The sequence below is a fragment of the Cyanistes caeruleus genome, chromosome 6 (assembly GCF_971803275.1).
Source record: "Cyanistes caeruleus chromosome 6, bCyaCae1.hap1.1, whole genome shotgun sequence".
In the NCBI taxonomy this organism is placed as follows: domain Eukaryota; kingdom Metazoa; phylum Chordata; class Aves; order Passeriformes; family Paridae; genus Cyanistes; species Cyanistes caeruleus.
Genome location: NC_141706.1, coordinates 22,325,027 through 22,340,790, shown reverse-complemented (window position 1 = coordinate 22,340,790; position 15,764 = coordinate 22,325,027). Strand labels below are relative to the sequence as shown.

The window sequence follows — 15,764 nt, the reverse complement described above, 5'->3', positions numbered from 1 at the left end:
GTGGGAGCGAGCTGGAGGAGGGTGGGCTGCGATGGCGAAGCCCCCTTGCCATGGTGAGCCGTCCTCGGGCTCGTCCCGCCGCCGCTGCGGGACCCACCCGGGCAGCTCCTGGCTGCGGGGCACGACCCGGCCCACGGCTCTGCAGGGACAGCCGGCCGCGGCTCCAGCCCGGCTCCGTGGCTCGCAGCCACCTCCATTATTTAACCGGGAGCGATAGAGAGAAGCCTGGGAGAGATAATATGCCGTGACACCGGATAAGAGCTTCTGGCGTCACAGGGGAGGAGGATTACATGTCCCTGAATGGAGTTAGAGATGACAGAGGGGAGGGGAAGAGTTTTTAGCAGGGGATTAAGTTTACAGCTCCAGGAAGGCTTTGGGGGGTTGTTTGCAGCCGTAAGACAAGTCCCAAGGCTGATAGACCTGTTAGACTTGCTTGGGGAGGGCTCCTGAAGCAGGGAGCCGCGTCAGTGGGGTGGGGGCAATGAACACGTCCCCGAGGACAGCCCTGAGGCCAAATGAGCTCACACTTCAGTTCTGCAAAGGGTGTCCAAGAGATGCTGGCAGATACTGGAGTCAAGGGATGGAGGGGAAGGACCCGTGTATTCCTATCCCTTAAGCCGGTCTGCATCCCACAAGAGGAGAGGGTGTGAGCACCCGCGAGGGAAGGTGAGGGTCAGATCCCTTACCTTCATCTTGGAGGCAGGCTGGATGAGCTCCGTGATGGAGACTTTGTCCTGCTGGAGCCTTCTCTTGACGAGCTTGGAGCAGCAGATGTTGACGGAGCTGAGGACGTGCCAGGAGTTGTACTCCACGAAGGAGCGGCTGTCGATGACCAGGGTGCCCTCCGCTCCGTTCCTCAGGAGGCTGGCCAGCTTCTTGGGGTCCATCACCTTGCGTGGGAGCCTGTCCCCTGCCATAACGGGCCGGTCCCCTCTATGGCCAGTGGGGAGCAAGGGGCGGAAGGGCAGGGCAGGGATGCCAGCACCCGTCTCCCCAAAGGGAATGAGCGAGGGGTGAGGGGTGAGCAGGGCAGCACCTGTCCTATTCTCCTCACGCTGCTAACGCCCGGAGTGCCAACTCATTGTGCTGAACCTGGAAAGACAAAAAAGGAGACGACAACCCATCAGCTGGGCAGGATGACATCTGGATGTCTTCAGGAGAACCAAAGAGTGCAACAAGTCACACTTGTGAGGTGTGTTCTCCCAGCCTGCTGCCATGTGTGGCTCCAGAGCTGCCCAAGCCAGAGGTTTTCTCTTTGTCTTTAATAGCCCTCAGCGGAACTTCCATGGATTTGTCTAATTGCTTTTTGAAGCCATGTCAGCTTTTAATTTGACAGGCACAGTGGCTGGTGGCAGGGAGTAGAATGGCTTGCCAGGTATATTGAAGAAGTCCTTCCCTTGGTTTGCTCCAGATCTGCTAGCTGATGGCTCCTCCAGGCGATCCTTACTAGTTGCACCAGAAAAGACCACATGCGCCTGTTCCCTAATCTTCTCCACAGTTCTTACCACATTTAGACCTATTTTAAGGTGCTTTTCAGGTCAAAGCATCTACAGAGCAGCCAGTTACACAGACAGACACCTTTTGCCACACTGGCCAGCCCCGATGTGCCATGTTTGAGAGCCAGGCACATCAGGGACCTGCACAGGGCAAGATGTCACCTCCCTTCCCTGTTCCCAGCCCAACAGCTCCTCACACTCAATTTGCTTTTTCTGACCTCTGCCAAGCCCAGAGCTAATGGTTTCACAGAAGCAGCTTAGCTCAGCTCTATGGTTCTGCTGCTGCACAGTAAAAGCTAGTTTGGGGCCCATCACACACACCACCAAATCAGGTTTGCTCACTCATGTTCATCAGTTCACACTGCATTTCACCTGCCTGTTTATCAGAGCCTGCTCATGGCTATCTTTGCCAGCCTGCCTCCTGGCAAGTCAAGAGAAGACAAGAAATAAAGTTGACCTTTAGTCCTGTCTTCAAGAAAGAGGCCAGGCATCAGGGCAGAGGTGCTGGGAAGCTGTACTTGGACTGAGATGGCCCCGGAAAGCCTTCTGCTTTTCAGCATCTAATTTGCACAGCATTAGAGAGGGGGTTCATATATAGGAGTACCCGGTATACAAATACCCTGTGTTTCCACCTTAGGAGCTGAGGCAGGTCGAGCCTGGTGTTCTCTGAGGTGAAGAACAAGATTCCTCCATGTTCAGCCCACGAGGTCTGCAAGAGCAGCAGGCAGGCTAGGGAGCATTCAGCTCAGGGTGTCCTCTTAAGTTTTAATGGAACACGTCACTGCAAGTATGTTTTAATGGCATTAGATTTTAATGCCACTGCAGTCATTCAGAAAATAAGCCTGGGCTACTACCAGGCTCCTCTTGTTCCTGCCAGACGGTGTTTTAGTGAGAACCCACAAGCTGCTTCATGGAAGCTTTAATGCATCTGAATTAGGAGGACTATGAATAACGTGCCTGAAAAGGCCAGCGTAAAGATTTTCATTGACCTCTGCAGGATCAGGATTTGGTCCACGGAGCAGAGGAGGCTTACGAGTCACACTGATCTGAGTATGCCAGCACTTCCCGTAAGCTCTTACACCTGCAGGCACCTACTGCAATGGTAGCTCCAGATACAAAAAAGATGCTCGAGTCAGACATGCTACTGGGTGGCACGAAAGGGACCTCTGTTAGCAGCCACCAAACCTGAAGGACACTGCCTCTAGGCCACAGCTTGTAGGAAAAGAATGGAAAGCCACAGAATGTGAGGATGGGGGTTCCAGCATTTGCACTGGCTTGTGACTCCAGCACTAACAGCCCAAACTTCCCTGGGCTACCAGACCTGCCTCCCAAAGCAGGAGCAGATATCCCAGGCTTCAGCCTTAGGATCCAAGCTCACAATAGGAGGCCACATTACGATGTGCAATACTTTCCTGCCCTCGTATCACACCCCTGCTGCCTCTGCCAATGTGTTAATACAAATTACAGGAGGGGAAGAAAAAAAAAAAAAAAAAAAAAAAATCCCCTAAAAGCTGCGATAGTGACAGCCCCTCCTGGCACAAAGCATTTTGGCAGCCCCTTGGCACTCTGGCACGGCCGTGCCCGGCCCCACGGAGCGCTCGGCAGCCGCTCCAATTAGAGCAGCCCCTCGGCGGGCGCCGGGCGGTCCCCCCGCCGCAGGACCCCGCTCCCCCCAGCTCTCCTCAGGGGGCTTAAAAATTGAAACAGTTCTAATTAGGGGGTCTGAGGGGGAGCGAGGCTGGCTCCTGCTGGGATATGACACACCTCATTACGTTGCTACCGCCTTGCCAGAAGCCCCCCTGCTGTCCCTTGGCTATAGAGCCAGGGCACTCAGAAAGGATGCAAATTAGCCAGCTTTTCCCCTTTGTCTTCCTTTCACACCCCACTCCCCAAATCACTTTCTGCCTCCCTTACCCATCAGGACACCAGGCTGTGAATGTTTTTTGGCTCTTCCAATTACATCGAAGAAAGAAAAAGGGAGTAGAAAGAGTTGACAGACAAAAAAAAAAAACAACCCTAGAATAATACTTTGGCAGAGGGATGAGTGAAGTGGGAGGAAGGAGTGATCCAACATTGCAGAGCTCTGGATATAACATGGAGTCCAATCTCCAGATAGTGAGCAAGGGGTTAACTTTTGGGGTGTCAAACACAGAGGGGTCTAGGAAAGATAAACAGATCCTGATGACCTTATCACTCTAAGAGAAACCTAGGCCCAAGAGGCCTTCACAAAGTTTGGCAGATGACTGGAAACTTGGGTGGAAGAGACTGGAGAAGCCAGATGATGTTTCCCAAGTCAGCTAATAACTCCCCTCCTGCAGAATAACCGGATAAGCCTCTGCAGACACATGTGACACATCAAACAGGTCCCACTCCCAGCTCCACCCAAAAGATCTGGGGGAAGGCAGGGCAAGGCTAGTCCATTCTGCCCCTCTTTCCTTTACAGGGGATGAAGTTGGTCAGCTCAGTGTGGTCACAGGGAGTTGTAACCTTAGCGTTAGAACCAAGACAGGGGACTTCTCCATGTAAGTTCAGCCAGGTCAAAGGCAGACAAGCAACTTCTCTGACAGCAACCACAGGACATTTTGAAGCCGGACTGAGGGTGATGAGTTCAGCCCCAGATACCAGCAAGAGGCTTTGAGACCTTCACTTTCCAGGCTGTGTATGAGATGGTCTCTGAGAAGAACAAGCTGTAATGTCCCCGTACCTGGGAAGACCAGAGAAGGAGCAAGGATGTCTTTCTGCTTCTGCTCAGATGGGTCAGAAGGAAAACTGAAGGAAGAGGCTTAACCATGGAGCAGTGCTAAAGTAAGAGATGTTACTCCAGTGAGAGGAGACCAGGGGAAAAGGTTAACCTGGAACCTAAATTAGGGTTTCAGAAACATAGCTGTGTTCCTCTCTTATCAGTTTATTAAAGCCATCTTAATCTTCTTGAGTGTTCCTGAAGAACATTATCATAATCCTTTAATCCCACCTCTCCCTGGAGTGCCTATAATGAGGAGATGGGCACATGGCTTAGCTGAATGGGGACAGCCAGCAGGAGAGGCCACACTTCAGCCCAGGGACAGAAAGATGGGCAGGGATTAGCAGAGGGCTGGGCCAACTCAATGGGACTCTGTCCCTGTTGTCACCTCCACAAATGTGTGTGTACCATCGTGGCCACACGAGTCACAAGCATGGCAGAGATGCACACAGCACGCCAGGCTAAGGGCGAGTGTTCAGCCTGGCTGTGACCTTCTTCTGGGCAGGCCAGGCAAGAGAGCAAGAAAACCCAGAATAACCACAGCCTGAATCTATCTGTGTGGCATGAGAGACCACAGGAACTCATCCCTGTGCTGGCCCAACACAGATCACCCAGATGGAGGCCACTTCCCTCAACCGCTCAAGGGCTTGCACAAGGCCCCCAGCTGAGAGATGTGATAAGGGAAGGGCACGGATCTGGTTTCTCTTTTACCTGAGACATCAGCTGGAAGGGCAGCAGGTCTCTACAGCAGCCCCAAACCTCACTAACCAGCATGTCCACTCCTTGCACTGAGCTAGTGCTGTGTCCTGGAGAGCTCTACTCTCCACAGCCAGCCTCATCGAGGAGATGCTTCCCCCACTGCCATAGGCAAGCCAGCCCTGCTGCAGGAACACATTTACACCATGCCTGTGAGACTGGAGCTACAGCACACTCCATGTGATGCTCATCCCACAAACACACTCTTCTGGTGGCATCTCCACCTTGAGTTTACCAAGGGGTAAGGGCACCACAGGCAAAAATCTGTTTATTTGTCCCCAGTTATCTGAAAGCAGTCACTCCTGAAGAACTGCCATCTCCATCAGGGACTCGGTGGCACTGACTGAAGTGATTTGGCTTTTCCCCTTGCAGCCCTGGGGGCTGGGGGAAATATCTGTGCCTTGTAAGCCCTGCACTGAGATGCTGCCTGGCATGGGCTCCTCCATCCATCCACATCAGTCCTGCAACCAGCCCCAGGCTCACTGCTGGGATGCTGGCAGGACCCCACCGAACCCTAGCTCTCCAGACACTTCCTAAGATGCAAACCACAGCAGCTTTTCCAAGCCCCACACCCTTTTTCCTCCCTCATCCCCTCGCTTCTTTCAAGTGCTTCAGCACTTAGCAAACTCCCCTCGGCTGGCTCATGCCGTTTGAGGGATTCCTAAACCACAGGACCATTACTAATTATTATTATTATTTTGCAGCAGCAATCAGGGACGCAGGGCTCATTAACAAGTTAGCACCTCTGGTTTCCCTGGAAACTCGCAGCTGCCAGGCAACGGCAGCTCTCCGGCCCCAGGCGATGCTACTGCAGCGCCTTCAGCTCTTTCCCAGAAAGATGCTCGGGTCCTGCACGGGTTGATGAACCCATCCTCACCAATGGGATGAGGTTAGGAAACTCCAGGATGTGCCCCCTGCTCTACCCCATCATGCTGGGAACCTCAGCCCTTCTTCCCGATCCTGTTGTGCCACTCACAGCATCACGAACTGCGCAGCGGCTCCTCCCTCCCAGCGAGCCACGCAGGCTTTCTCCAAGGGCGAGGAATTTGGAGCATAATGATTCCCCAGAGTAACAGTGGGACAAAGCTGTCAGGTGCCTGCAGCAGACGTTTTGGAGGTGATGTAAGTGATGACGATTTCTCAGCAGTTACTCAAGGTCCCTTTAAGAGGCAGCACAAAAGATTTCTCTGCTTGACGATGGAAAAATGGAGTGCATTTTTTTTTCCCTTTGCTCCTTAAAAAGAGGCTGGGAAACATCACTAACCACATCCATTAACTCATACACAAAATCTGCTTGTCCACCTTTCCCTAGTGAATCTCAAGGGTGGGGAGGAACGAAATCACCCAAGCGTCAGCAGTAGGAAGATGTAGGGGAGATGGCAATGACTTTCCTGGTGTCACTTAAAAGCCCAGTTGAGATCCACTGCTCTTTCCTAACCCTTGCCACCCACACGGCAGACAGAGGGCTCCCCCACAGCCTCATCCACACTGATCTTACAACCCCACCTTGACTCCCTGCACACCCCAGGCACATTTCTCCTGGAACGAGCTCCTGCGCGTGCCTCTCCGTGCAGGGAGCACTTCAGGAAGGAGGGAAAGGACGGCATTCTCTTTTTCCCACAGCACATCACCCGGAGGCAGCCACTGCACTTTTGCCAGGGTTTGAAGCTTGCTGATCTCATGATTTCTTTAATTTTTTTTTTTTTTCCCTCCTCCTTTCCATGCCGCAGTCTCCTTTCAATTCCTGTAGGCTGGCAGCAGCATGCCAGAGAGCACTGCAAGGAGCTGCTTGCAACCAAACAGCACCCACTCGCCTCCCCGCATCTCCCACTGCCCTCTCCACCTGCACCCTGCGGCCCAGAAGGTGTTTTCCACCAGAGGACGTGGCTGAAGGGCCAGGATGTCCTTCAGCAAAGTGCCAGATGGTGCATTCACACTGGACAAGGGATGTGGCGTGGAGCCACAAGGCAGTGCTGACGTAGGGGTGCCCAGCCTTGGGTACATGGCTGGCAGCGTGGGACAGCTCAGGGATGAAAGGAAAAGGGACAAGTTGTACCCAGATGCAAGGGAGTCTTTCCCATGCAGCCTCACCCCACAAGGCTCTCCTGGCTGCAGTTAAGCCAAGCAAAGGGGTCCCTCATGCTCTCCCACCATCTGAGGTTGTGCCAGCAGCTTTGGACGGGTTATGACTGCAAATGCAATTGCCTCTCAGCTGTTTTCACCAAAAAAGTGCATTTAAGGATTTATAGACTGGCCACTCCCAGAAAAACTTCTGACTGCAGTTATGGCAGTCAATCTGGAAATCTGGTCAGGAAAAACCAACGAGGACAGCAGGGAAAGGAATTTAGCTGGAGTCTAGATGACAAGGGCTGTATCTCCTCCTCTTAGACTTGTGCTTTTAATGTGATTTATATGGTTTTAAAACCACGACAGCCTACAAAAGCCAAGACCAAAGGTAGGTTATCCATGACAGCCAGCTATTTAATCACTGCCTTTGCCCATGCTGAGGATATTGCTCCCAAGCATGCTGCTTTCTAATACCAAAGCTTTCCCATTTCCATTTTCACCCTGCCAAGGCGAGAGCTGGCCACATTCTCATCCCAGAGCTAAAAGCACCTTCTGCTTTGAGCAGCTTGGCACACATCACAGAGGACATGTCATGATGGAGAAGGGAAATCTAGTCCTCTTGATCTTCAAGGGCTCTTGTTGCCCACTGCCTGGTATTCCCATCATTTGCTGCATGACCCCATGAGCTCAGCAGGTTTATCCTGGGGATAAGGTGCTTCTTTGCCTTTTTACAATAAGAGCAGACAGAGGCAGCCCAGAAAGGTATGCAGTCAGATACTCCTGCAGGGCTGGTTTTCCTCTCTCGTCCTAAGACAACAAACACCATAAATACCTGCTGGGTGCATTTGCAGTCTCCTGGAGAAAGGGTCTCCAGGGCCTGGGTCCTATTTTCCCACAACACCTACACTCCAAGTGAAAGAAAGCACAGGATTAAGCTGTGGTTCTTCAAATCTGCGGACAAATATAGCATTCCACTTCTTAAGCACAATCCCCAGGGACAGGAACTTGTCAATCTCAGCAGAGTGCTGGGGACAGTCATGGGTGAGGCCAAAGCCAGCACCCAGCACACACAGGGGCAGTCACTGCACAGTGCAGTGACTAATGAGAGAGGCTAATGCCCACTCCAGTGTCATTAGGCCCCCTTATTTAAATGACAAATAGGACCCCTGCCTTCCTGAAGAACAATGATGTTCCCTTCTGTCAGGTTGTGTGCAGTTTCTGGCGAGTATCAGTGCAAACTGAGGTGCAGATCCCTGCTCAGGTTTGCAGCCAGAAAAAGCCCATGCCCACAGTTATGCCACCCTGTGCCCACAAAACTGTGTATCTCTCTAAGAGATCCAGAATTCAATGCAGATAAAAGGGACTATGCTGGTTTACCATGGGATGAGATGTTGCCCAGGCCGGCAAACACATTTTACAAGACTTTTCTGACCTGGTTCATGGCTTGCTGAATTTTCTATACGCACACAAGAGCCAAACTGCTCACAGGTTTGGGAAGAATTAGCACATGTCAGCTCAGGTTCTACCTTCTACCACAGCCCCAACAAGGAGGCACCAGCTCTGAGTTTTGGAGGATTACCTTTCTCTAGAAAAAGCACACAAGACAGGCAAAGCCCAAGCTGATGTTTCTGCTCCACTCTTCTCCTTTTCCCTTGGGGGCCATGATTCATTACCAGCTGGTTTTGTTCTTAATCTGAGGTGACACAGGGGTCAAACATGGTTTGCAGGTCTTCCTCCATCCTCAACCACCCTGTCGAGCCATGGCTTGCTGGTCAGATGCCACAGCTCTTCATGTATGAAGTCCTGCAGCCTGGCCTCCTGACTGAGAGCTGGGTATTGCAGCACTTTGTAACATGGGTCTGTCTTCCCTCTGAATCCATATTATCACTGCTACTGTGGGTGGCAACCTACATGGACTCATTTGCTGAAGGAAACAGGCAGCAATATTCCCCTCACCAACTCCAGGCAGGTGTTAAGCATGACATATAAGTGTACTTTAACCCCAGTTTCAAAAAAGAACATGTCATGACATCCACCCAGAGCTTAAACATCCTCCAACTCATCTCCACGCTAGCAGGTCTCACTCAGCCCTGCTTCTGACCCTGCAAGTGAAAGCTGGGGTGATCACACCAAGCCTTGCTCCTTTTGGGCTGGCTGACCCCCAGCTAAGACCAGTTCAGTCACCCTCACTTTCCCACCTGTCCTGCTGGACTCCAACAGAGTTCACTCTTATCTTTGCATCGGGCACTGCTGAATGAACCTTGCTCAGGTGCCAGACAAAGAGGCAGCCAAGCTCAAAGCAGAAGGGATTGTGAGGATGACACTGAATTAACAGGCATCAGCATTCAGCAAGCAAGCGGAGAATGCACCGATCTATTTTTAATGGTACAATGAGAGTGCTTTACAAAAGGATGTGTCTGGGGAGATTCTGCCCAGTCAGAGATTTGCATTTGGGTTTTTTTGCAGCAGTCAACTTCCCTTGATGTGTGGGAAGCTTCATTTTGTCTCTTCACTACTCCACAGAGCAATTCAGAGGGCCCTGGCTCAGTTTTGGCTGGAGGCTCATCCCTCTGGGTCACCTTCCCACCCTGCTGCATCCTTCTGACTTTCCACCAGAAGAGCTGAACCTGATGTGAGCAGCAGGTAAGGTGTAAAGGACAGCTCCAGGCTTGCTTGGCTTCTGAGCATCAGCCCTGCTGAGCCAGCACAGCTGCTGGGGACATCTCTGCGAGGTCCCTGACAGCAGCAAAGTGGTTAACATGGCTTTTCATGGGCTAGCTCCAGTCAGCAGCGCTGGCACCCTCTCTGCACCAGCCCTCCACTCAACAGCCTCAAGTGCCAAGCGAGGCTCCGGCTGCGCCCGTCCGCTCCCCACGCAGGGCTGCCAGCCAAGGCAGATGAAGATGGCATGAATAACTCCACTCAAGCCACGGCTCAAGGAGGACCGGGCTGCCATCGCAAGCTTGGAAGTGAGGGTTGTTAGAGGCAACGCAAAAACAATCAGATGTTGTAGACACTTCTTGGTTGCTTCTTTTCAGCAGCATGCCCCAGAGATGGAGGGACCCTCTTTGTCCAGAGGGTCTGGATTTCAATGGGAGACGTGTGATTTAGGCAGGCACAGGTTTAATATGTGGAAAGGGCTTGAATTGCTCTGTGCAAAAAACCTGCAGTGCCCTAATAGACTGAAATTTCTCCCTGAGCTTCTGCTGCATCAGCTGAATTACCATGTGTTAGCCGTAGACAGCAGAGCTCCTCGGAGAACTAAATCCCCCATTACAAAGCCGACAAGAGGCGAGCTGAAAAGCCGGGATGCGGGCACACTGCGCACCTCCGTGCCGGATGAGTAATGTGGGCTGACAGAGACGGACCGGAAAGACGCACTGCATCATTAGCAGGGCTGGAGGACGTGGTGGGGGACAGGATGCCAGGCTCATGCTGTCACTGAAACCTGCATACAGGATCAAAGCAGTGGTCCACCTCATTCATGTCCCCTCACCAGCACTGCCTAATAACAGGTGTCCTACAAAAGCCTGGGAGAAGCAGGACAATGGGTATTTATGGACTAGTCATGCAATAATTTAGGTTTAAAGGGACCTCGGCAGTTCAGCTGGTCCAACCCCTCTCTCCCTTAAAGAAGAACGAGCATCAACACCAGAACACGTTGTCTTGCCATTCTGGTTGCCAGATAACTTGTTCCCAGACATCAGTGGACTCAGAAATAATGCTCCCCAGTGCAGAAACCCTACACAGAGAGCCTCTTTTGCAAATTGCTAGAGGACCCTGAAGGACTCTGGAGAAATTTCTTAAGAACACAAGGTCTCTGCCCAAAGAGAAGGCTTTATTTAAAGAAAATACAGTGAAGGAAGACAAGATATACGTGCAAACACTGGGGAACCATGAGCACTTTCCACACACAAAAAACAACATGGAAAAAGGCATAACAAGAGCTAAAAGAAAAGATGAATCAAAAAAAGGATTTCCAGCCCCATATAGGTTCCTGGGAGTCTCTTAAGCAAGTTTCAGCTCAATCCACACAGTCCCTGCATTTCTGTCCTGCTATTGCTCCCTGTTTACAACAGGAGACTCTGTGTTCTGGATCAGCTTCCAGTGAGCACCTCCAGGTTCTCCCCTGAACCCAGTCTGGGCTAGCACCTCACCTACCTTCTGAAACGCAGATCCTTCCAAGACACCATGCAAACAATACCTGTCACTTTGGGAAATTGAAGACCCAAAGCAGCAAAACCAAGCCCACAAAAGCCCTGGGCAAAGCAAGGAAAGAAGCCTCTTGCACACCAGCCTAGATTATCTTGTCCAGCTAGGTCTAGGAAACCTCAGAATAAGAGCCAAACAGCAGAGAAATGCAGCCAGCCATCCTACAGGAGTCATGGCAGTCTGCAGCATAGTCTGGGCAGGCCTCTGTGCTGTGCACAGTCCCCCAATGTGGCCCACCTTTACTCTTAATCTCCTTTCAAAAAGTGGAGCTGGTTGAGAACTGAAGGAGTCTCTTGGACAGCATGGACCCAAAGATTTGGGGCAGAAAGTCTAGAAACATCTCTTTAAGAGAAAGACGTTTTCCTCTCCATGAACTCATGCTAAAGAGGAGACAGGGTGACCAAGGCACCAACCACAACCAGAGCTTGGGATGTTCCACCATGGTCTCAGCTGCTGCCCCATTTCCGGCAAAACAACTGTCCCATGGGGATGAGGCATGTCAAGGTCTCCCCCTCCATCAGATGAGCAGGCAAAGCCATCACTGGGGTGCACTACACCACTCACTGTCCCTGCAGGAACCTGCAGTACCACTAATCACACCACAAGCTCTGTCTGGCTTTGACAGCAGCAGCTTTGACACCAGTAGTGCACAGCATCTTGGCACGTCAGTTTTTACCCTCCCTCACACTCCCCTGGCTGTGTTATAATCCTGCACACAGAAGTACACCCAGGTCTCCTGAGTAAGCTTGAGAAAATCCTGAGCAGAGAGCTTGTTTAGCTTCTTATCTGATGAATGCTCCCAGGCCACTCACCTCCCTTCCCCAAGCCTGCCATAATTACGTCAGGTGTCTCCTTCCCACTGGCATCAGGTGGGACAGGTGTATCTTCAGAGAAGAAATGTAAAGCTTGAAAAACAGGTTTTAAAACCCAGAGGGCATGGGGATGCAGAGGAGCGTGGAAGCTTTCCCCACAGGATGACTGCATTGCCGCTCTGGCTGCAGGAGTTTCTCTGCATAGCAGCAAGAAAAAGAGTGCAGTGAGACTCAGAGACCATGAGCACCTGGGAATTTCTGCAACCATCTCCCCCTTAACACTGCCATTAAACACATGGCAGAGGGTAAAACGGTCTACAGACTCTCCCAGTGCAGCATCCTGGCTGTCCTACTGGCAGAGAGGGGTCAGCATCCACAAGCTCCTTTTCTTCATCATCTCCTTCTCTACCAGTTTCAGTTTGCTGGCACTGTTTCAGTACGATGGCAGCGTCCTGTGAGCCTGCACCATAAATCAAGGGCTGCCAAATGCTGGAGCACCTCCTTTTCCTCCTTCCATTCCTGATAGTGTGAACATGCTCTGTGCCCAGGACTTTGGGAGCCGAGCTGAGCACAAGATAAATTAACTTCTGATCCCTAAGAAAATCCTTGTTTAAAGGCAAGGAAGCAAATCCAGAGAGGAAAAGCCTGCATCCCCCATGCAGATTACAGCAGCTGTGGCAGAGGTAAGGGGTAGGGATGGAATGGGGACTCACTCATGCTCAGGCCAAGAGAAGTCACTTCAGAAATCCAGAGGAACAACGGGTTTCCAGCCTTTGGAGATTTCCTACAGGGGAACAGGGTTGCACAGGAGAGAAGAATGCTTTCTCCCACCTCTTAAGATCCAATTTGGCAGCATGGGACAGACACTACTGCTTAGTCCTACCCAGCCCTCAGGGGTGTTTTTGTAGTAAAAGTGACGCTGCATTTAATTTTAGGTGAATATAAGCTCTCCAAAGGCTCAATGGCTTTCTCAGTGAGGTGCCTGGCACCCAGCAATAACACACTGCAGACAAGCATGGTGCAGTATTTGCAAGAATAATCTCCATGCAGTGTCACCACTGAATGCTCCTAAGGACTCTGGCCACTTTGCTCAGCTCTCCCAAGCTTAGCTGAGGCTAGATTTTAAAGAACAATGCTCGATCCAGGTTTTCCTTACCATACGTCTAAGAAGGGACAACTGAAAACCACGGGAGGACAATCTGTTGGGTTAGAAGACCTTTGGTGTAAGCTGCTGTCATCTCAGCTTGGAAACCTTCCAGCTTCAGGTTTGAGCCTCTCAATTGTGCTGCCAATAGGCCAAGGACAGGAATTTCTGCCTAGTGCCATTGCATAGAGGCATCTGGGCATCCCTGTGCTGCTCACACTCTCGCCTGTCCACTCTCGTCCCAGCCATTTAGACAATCCTGCACATCCAGGCTCTGCCACACAAAACAGGGGACAAGACACCTGCAAAATCCTTGAGGGCATTTTAAAAATCCCAAATACGCTATGGCCAGGAGGATTTTTCTTGGTGCCACAGCTCATGTCATTTCAGGAGCTGTTACAAGCAAAATCAAAGCGAGTGCAGAAATCCCCATGCAGACCCAAACCCGAACCAACCTCATCTGCAGAGAGAGTCCTCCCAGCACAGCCGCCCTCCGACAGCACGAGCAGAGGCACACAGAGGCAAGGCCAAACCCAAAAGCACCAATTCCCGTGCATCGAGTCCTTCCGAAAACAAAGCTCTCCACAGCCGCGTTTGGGCGCGTAGGCAGCCGTGCCCCGAGCCTTTGCTTCAGCGCAGGAGGATGAGACAATGCAAGCCAATGTCAAACACCGCTCCACGGGCAAGCTGCTCTCAAGGTTATCATGGCCCCTGCACTGCCAGGCGCAATCCTCAGCGCTACCTGTTCCAAGGGTGCTTGGATACCCTCACCCTCTCCTGCGGGAAGGGGTCTGCCTTATTACCCCAAATCAGAGGGAGATGGAACCGCTGGCAACCATTCCCAACGCATTCGTCATCGCCAGCTGCTTGGGACAGGCATGGTCTCTCCTACATATGCTTATGCAGCACCCAGCTCCCACCAGGGAGCTGTCGGCAACTACCGCAATACGAGGGATAAACGCATCCGTGCCTAGAAAAATCCAAATATCCCTATCAGAACAGCACCGCACCGCATTCCTCCTTCTAACGAAACCGCAAATTACTGACCTGTGCACAGAGCTCCCCCAATGCAAGCTGAAGCACTGACATCAGCTTTTGCTGTTGCTCAGGAATTTAATTCTGGGGGAGGAGAAAAGGGAGGGGGGAGTAGGAAGGAGAAGGAACTTATTTATCAATAAGGGAAATAACCAGGAATCTTTAAAAACAAACAACGCTCAGCACTGAAAGCAACATTTACCACTGTATAATGATGGAGGGTGCGTGGGGGTGATCAATCGGTCCAGGCACATTAGGGAAGGTGGAGAGGATTATTTTAAACGAGCAGCTTAACTCATTAATCGCGAGCAGCGCCTTTGGAGCCGCAGCAGTGAAGTGTTGCATGAAAACCCCCGCTGCTGAACACATGCCGGCTGCGTTTAAACGCCAAGGACACAGGGCGACACTCCAACCTCTTTCATCATCAGAAAAACCGCAGCGCTGTTAACACCGCTTCCTCAAACAGCAGCCCTCAGCCCCGCCAGAAAGCCCCTCCAGCCGCGCCCCCCGGCCCGGCAGGACAGCGGCTATTCCCGGCAGCTTCCCGAGCCCCCTCCTCACCTGCGCCACGGCCGCCCCGCAAGCGCGCACCGCCAAGGCAGGCTGGGATTTCCACCACCCCCCCGCCCCGAAAACAAGCGCAGCATCCCCGACATGCGCGGCCGCGGAGCGCCGGCCCCCCCTCCCCCCAACCCCCCGTTCTTTCCCCAATCGCCGCCGTGGGGCTGCTCCCTCCCCAGCCCCAGCACTTCGCACGCCTTATTCTCCCTCGCACCGGAGCCATCCCAGCGCGCTCACGGCGGCCGAGCGCCGTTCCTAGGTGCACACGCAGACGCGCACATATACCGGCACATGCTGTCCGCCGCTTCAGGGCGCGATGCCGGCCCCGCACCGCCCTCCGCGCCCCCTCCCCGCCTCCCCCGGGGCGCACGGCGCCGTCCCGCACGGAGACACGGCGCGGACACGGCGCGGGCGCGGCGGGACGCGCACTGACCCGGCGCGGCGGGCGCGGGCGGCCGCCCCGCTCCGCGGGCTGTCCGCTGGCGCGGCCGCTGGCGGCGCCGCAGGGCCCGCATGCCGCGGCGGGCGGGGGGGCCCGCTCGGCGCTGCTCCGCGCTGCTCCGCGCCGCTCCGCGCCGCCGGGAATGCGCCGGCGATGAGGTCATGCCTCGGGAGCGGGCGGGGGGGCGAGGGGGAGAGGGAGGAAAAAAAAAAGGGGGGGAGAAAAAAAAAGAGACAGCGTTGACGTCACCCGCAGCCAATCAGCGCGGGCGGCGCAGGGCAGGGTGACGTCAGCGCCGCGGGCGCGGAGCGGCGCGGAGGGAGCGGGCCCGGGCGGCCCGGCGGTGAGGGGCCCGGGCTGCCCGGCGGTGAGCGGCCCGGGCTCCCCGGCGGTGAGGGGCCCGGGCGGCCCGGCGGTGAGGGGCCCGGGCGGCCCGGCGGTGAGGGGCCCGGGCGGCCCGGCGGTGAGCGGCCCGGGCGGCCCGGCGGTGAGCGGCCCG

General features: G+C 53.4%; 1 protein-coding gene across 5 annotated transcripts in view; it reads right to left on the bottom strand.

Moving 5' to 3' along the window:
- DUSP8 (dual specificity phosphatase 8) overlaps nt 1-15,328 on the bottom strand; it is a 46,155-nt gene extending 30,827 nt beyond the window's left edge. The window contains exons 1-2 of one of the 5 annotated variants that reach the window (XM_086894312.1): nt 15,257-15,328; nt 687-1,092 (exon numbers count right to left, since the gene is read on the bottom strand). In XM_086894312.1, coding sequence (XP_086750438.1) covers nt 687-917 — 231 coding nt within the window. In that variant the 5' untranslated portion in view covers nt 918-1,092; nt 15,257-15,328. Of the gene's footprint in view, nt 1-686; nt 1,093-13,682; nt 13,769-14,274; nt 14,351-14,823; nt 14,860-15,256 lie in introns of those variants that run through there. The other 4 variants (XM_086894307.1, XM_023928836.2, XM_086894310.1 and 1 more) reach the window with 4 other exon arrangements.
- Nucleotides 15,329-15,764: the final 436 nt, after the last annotated feature.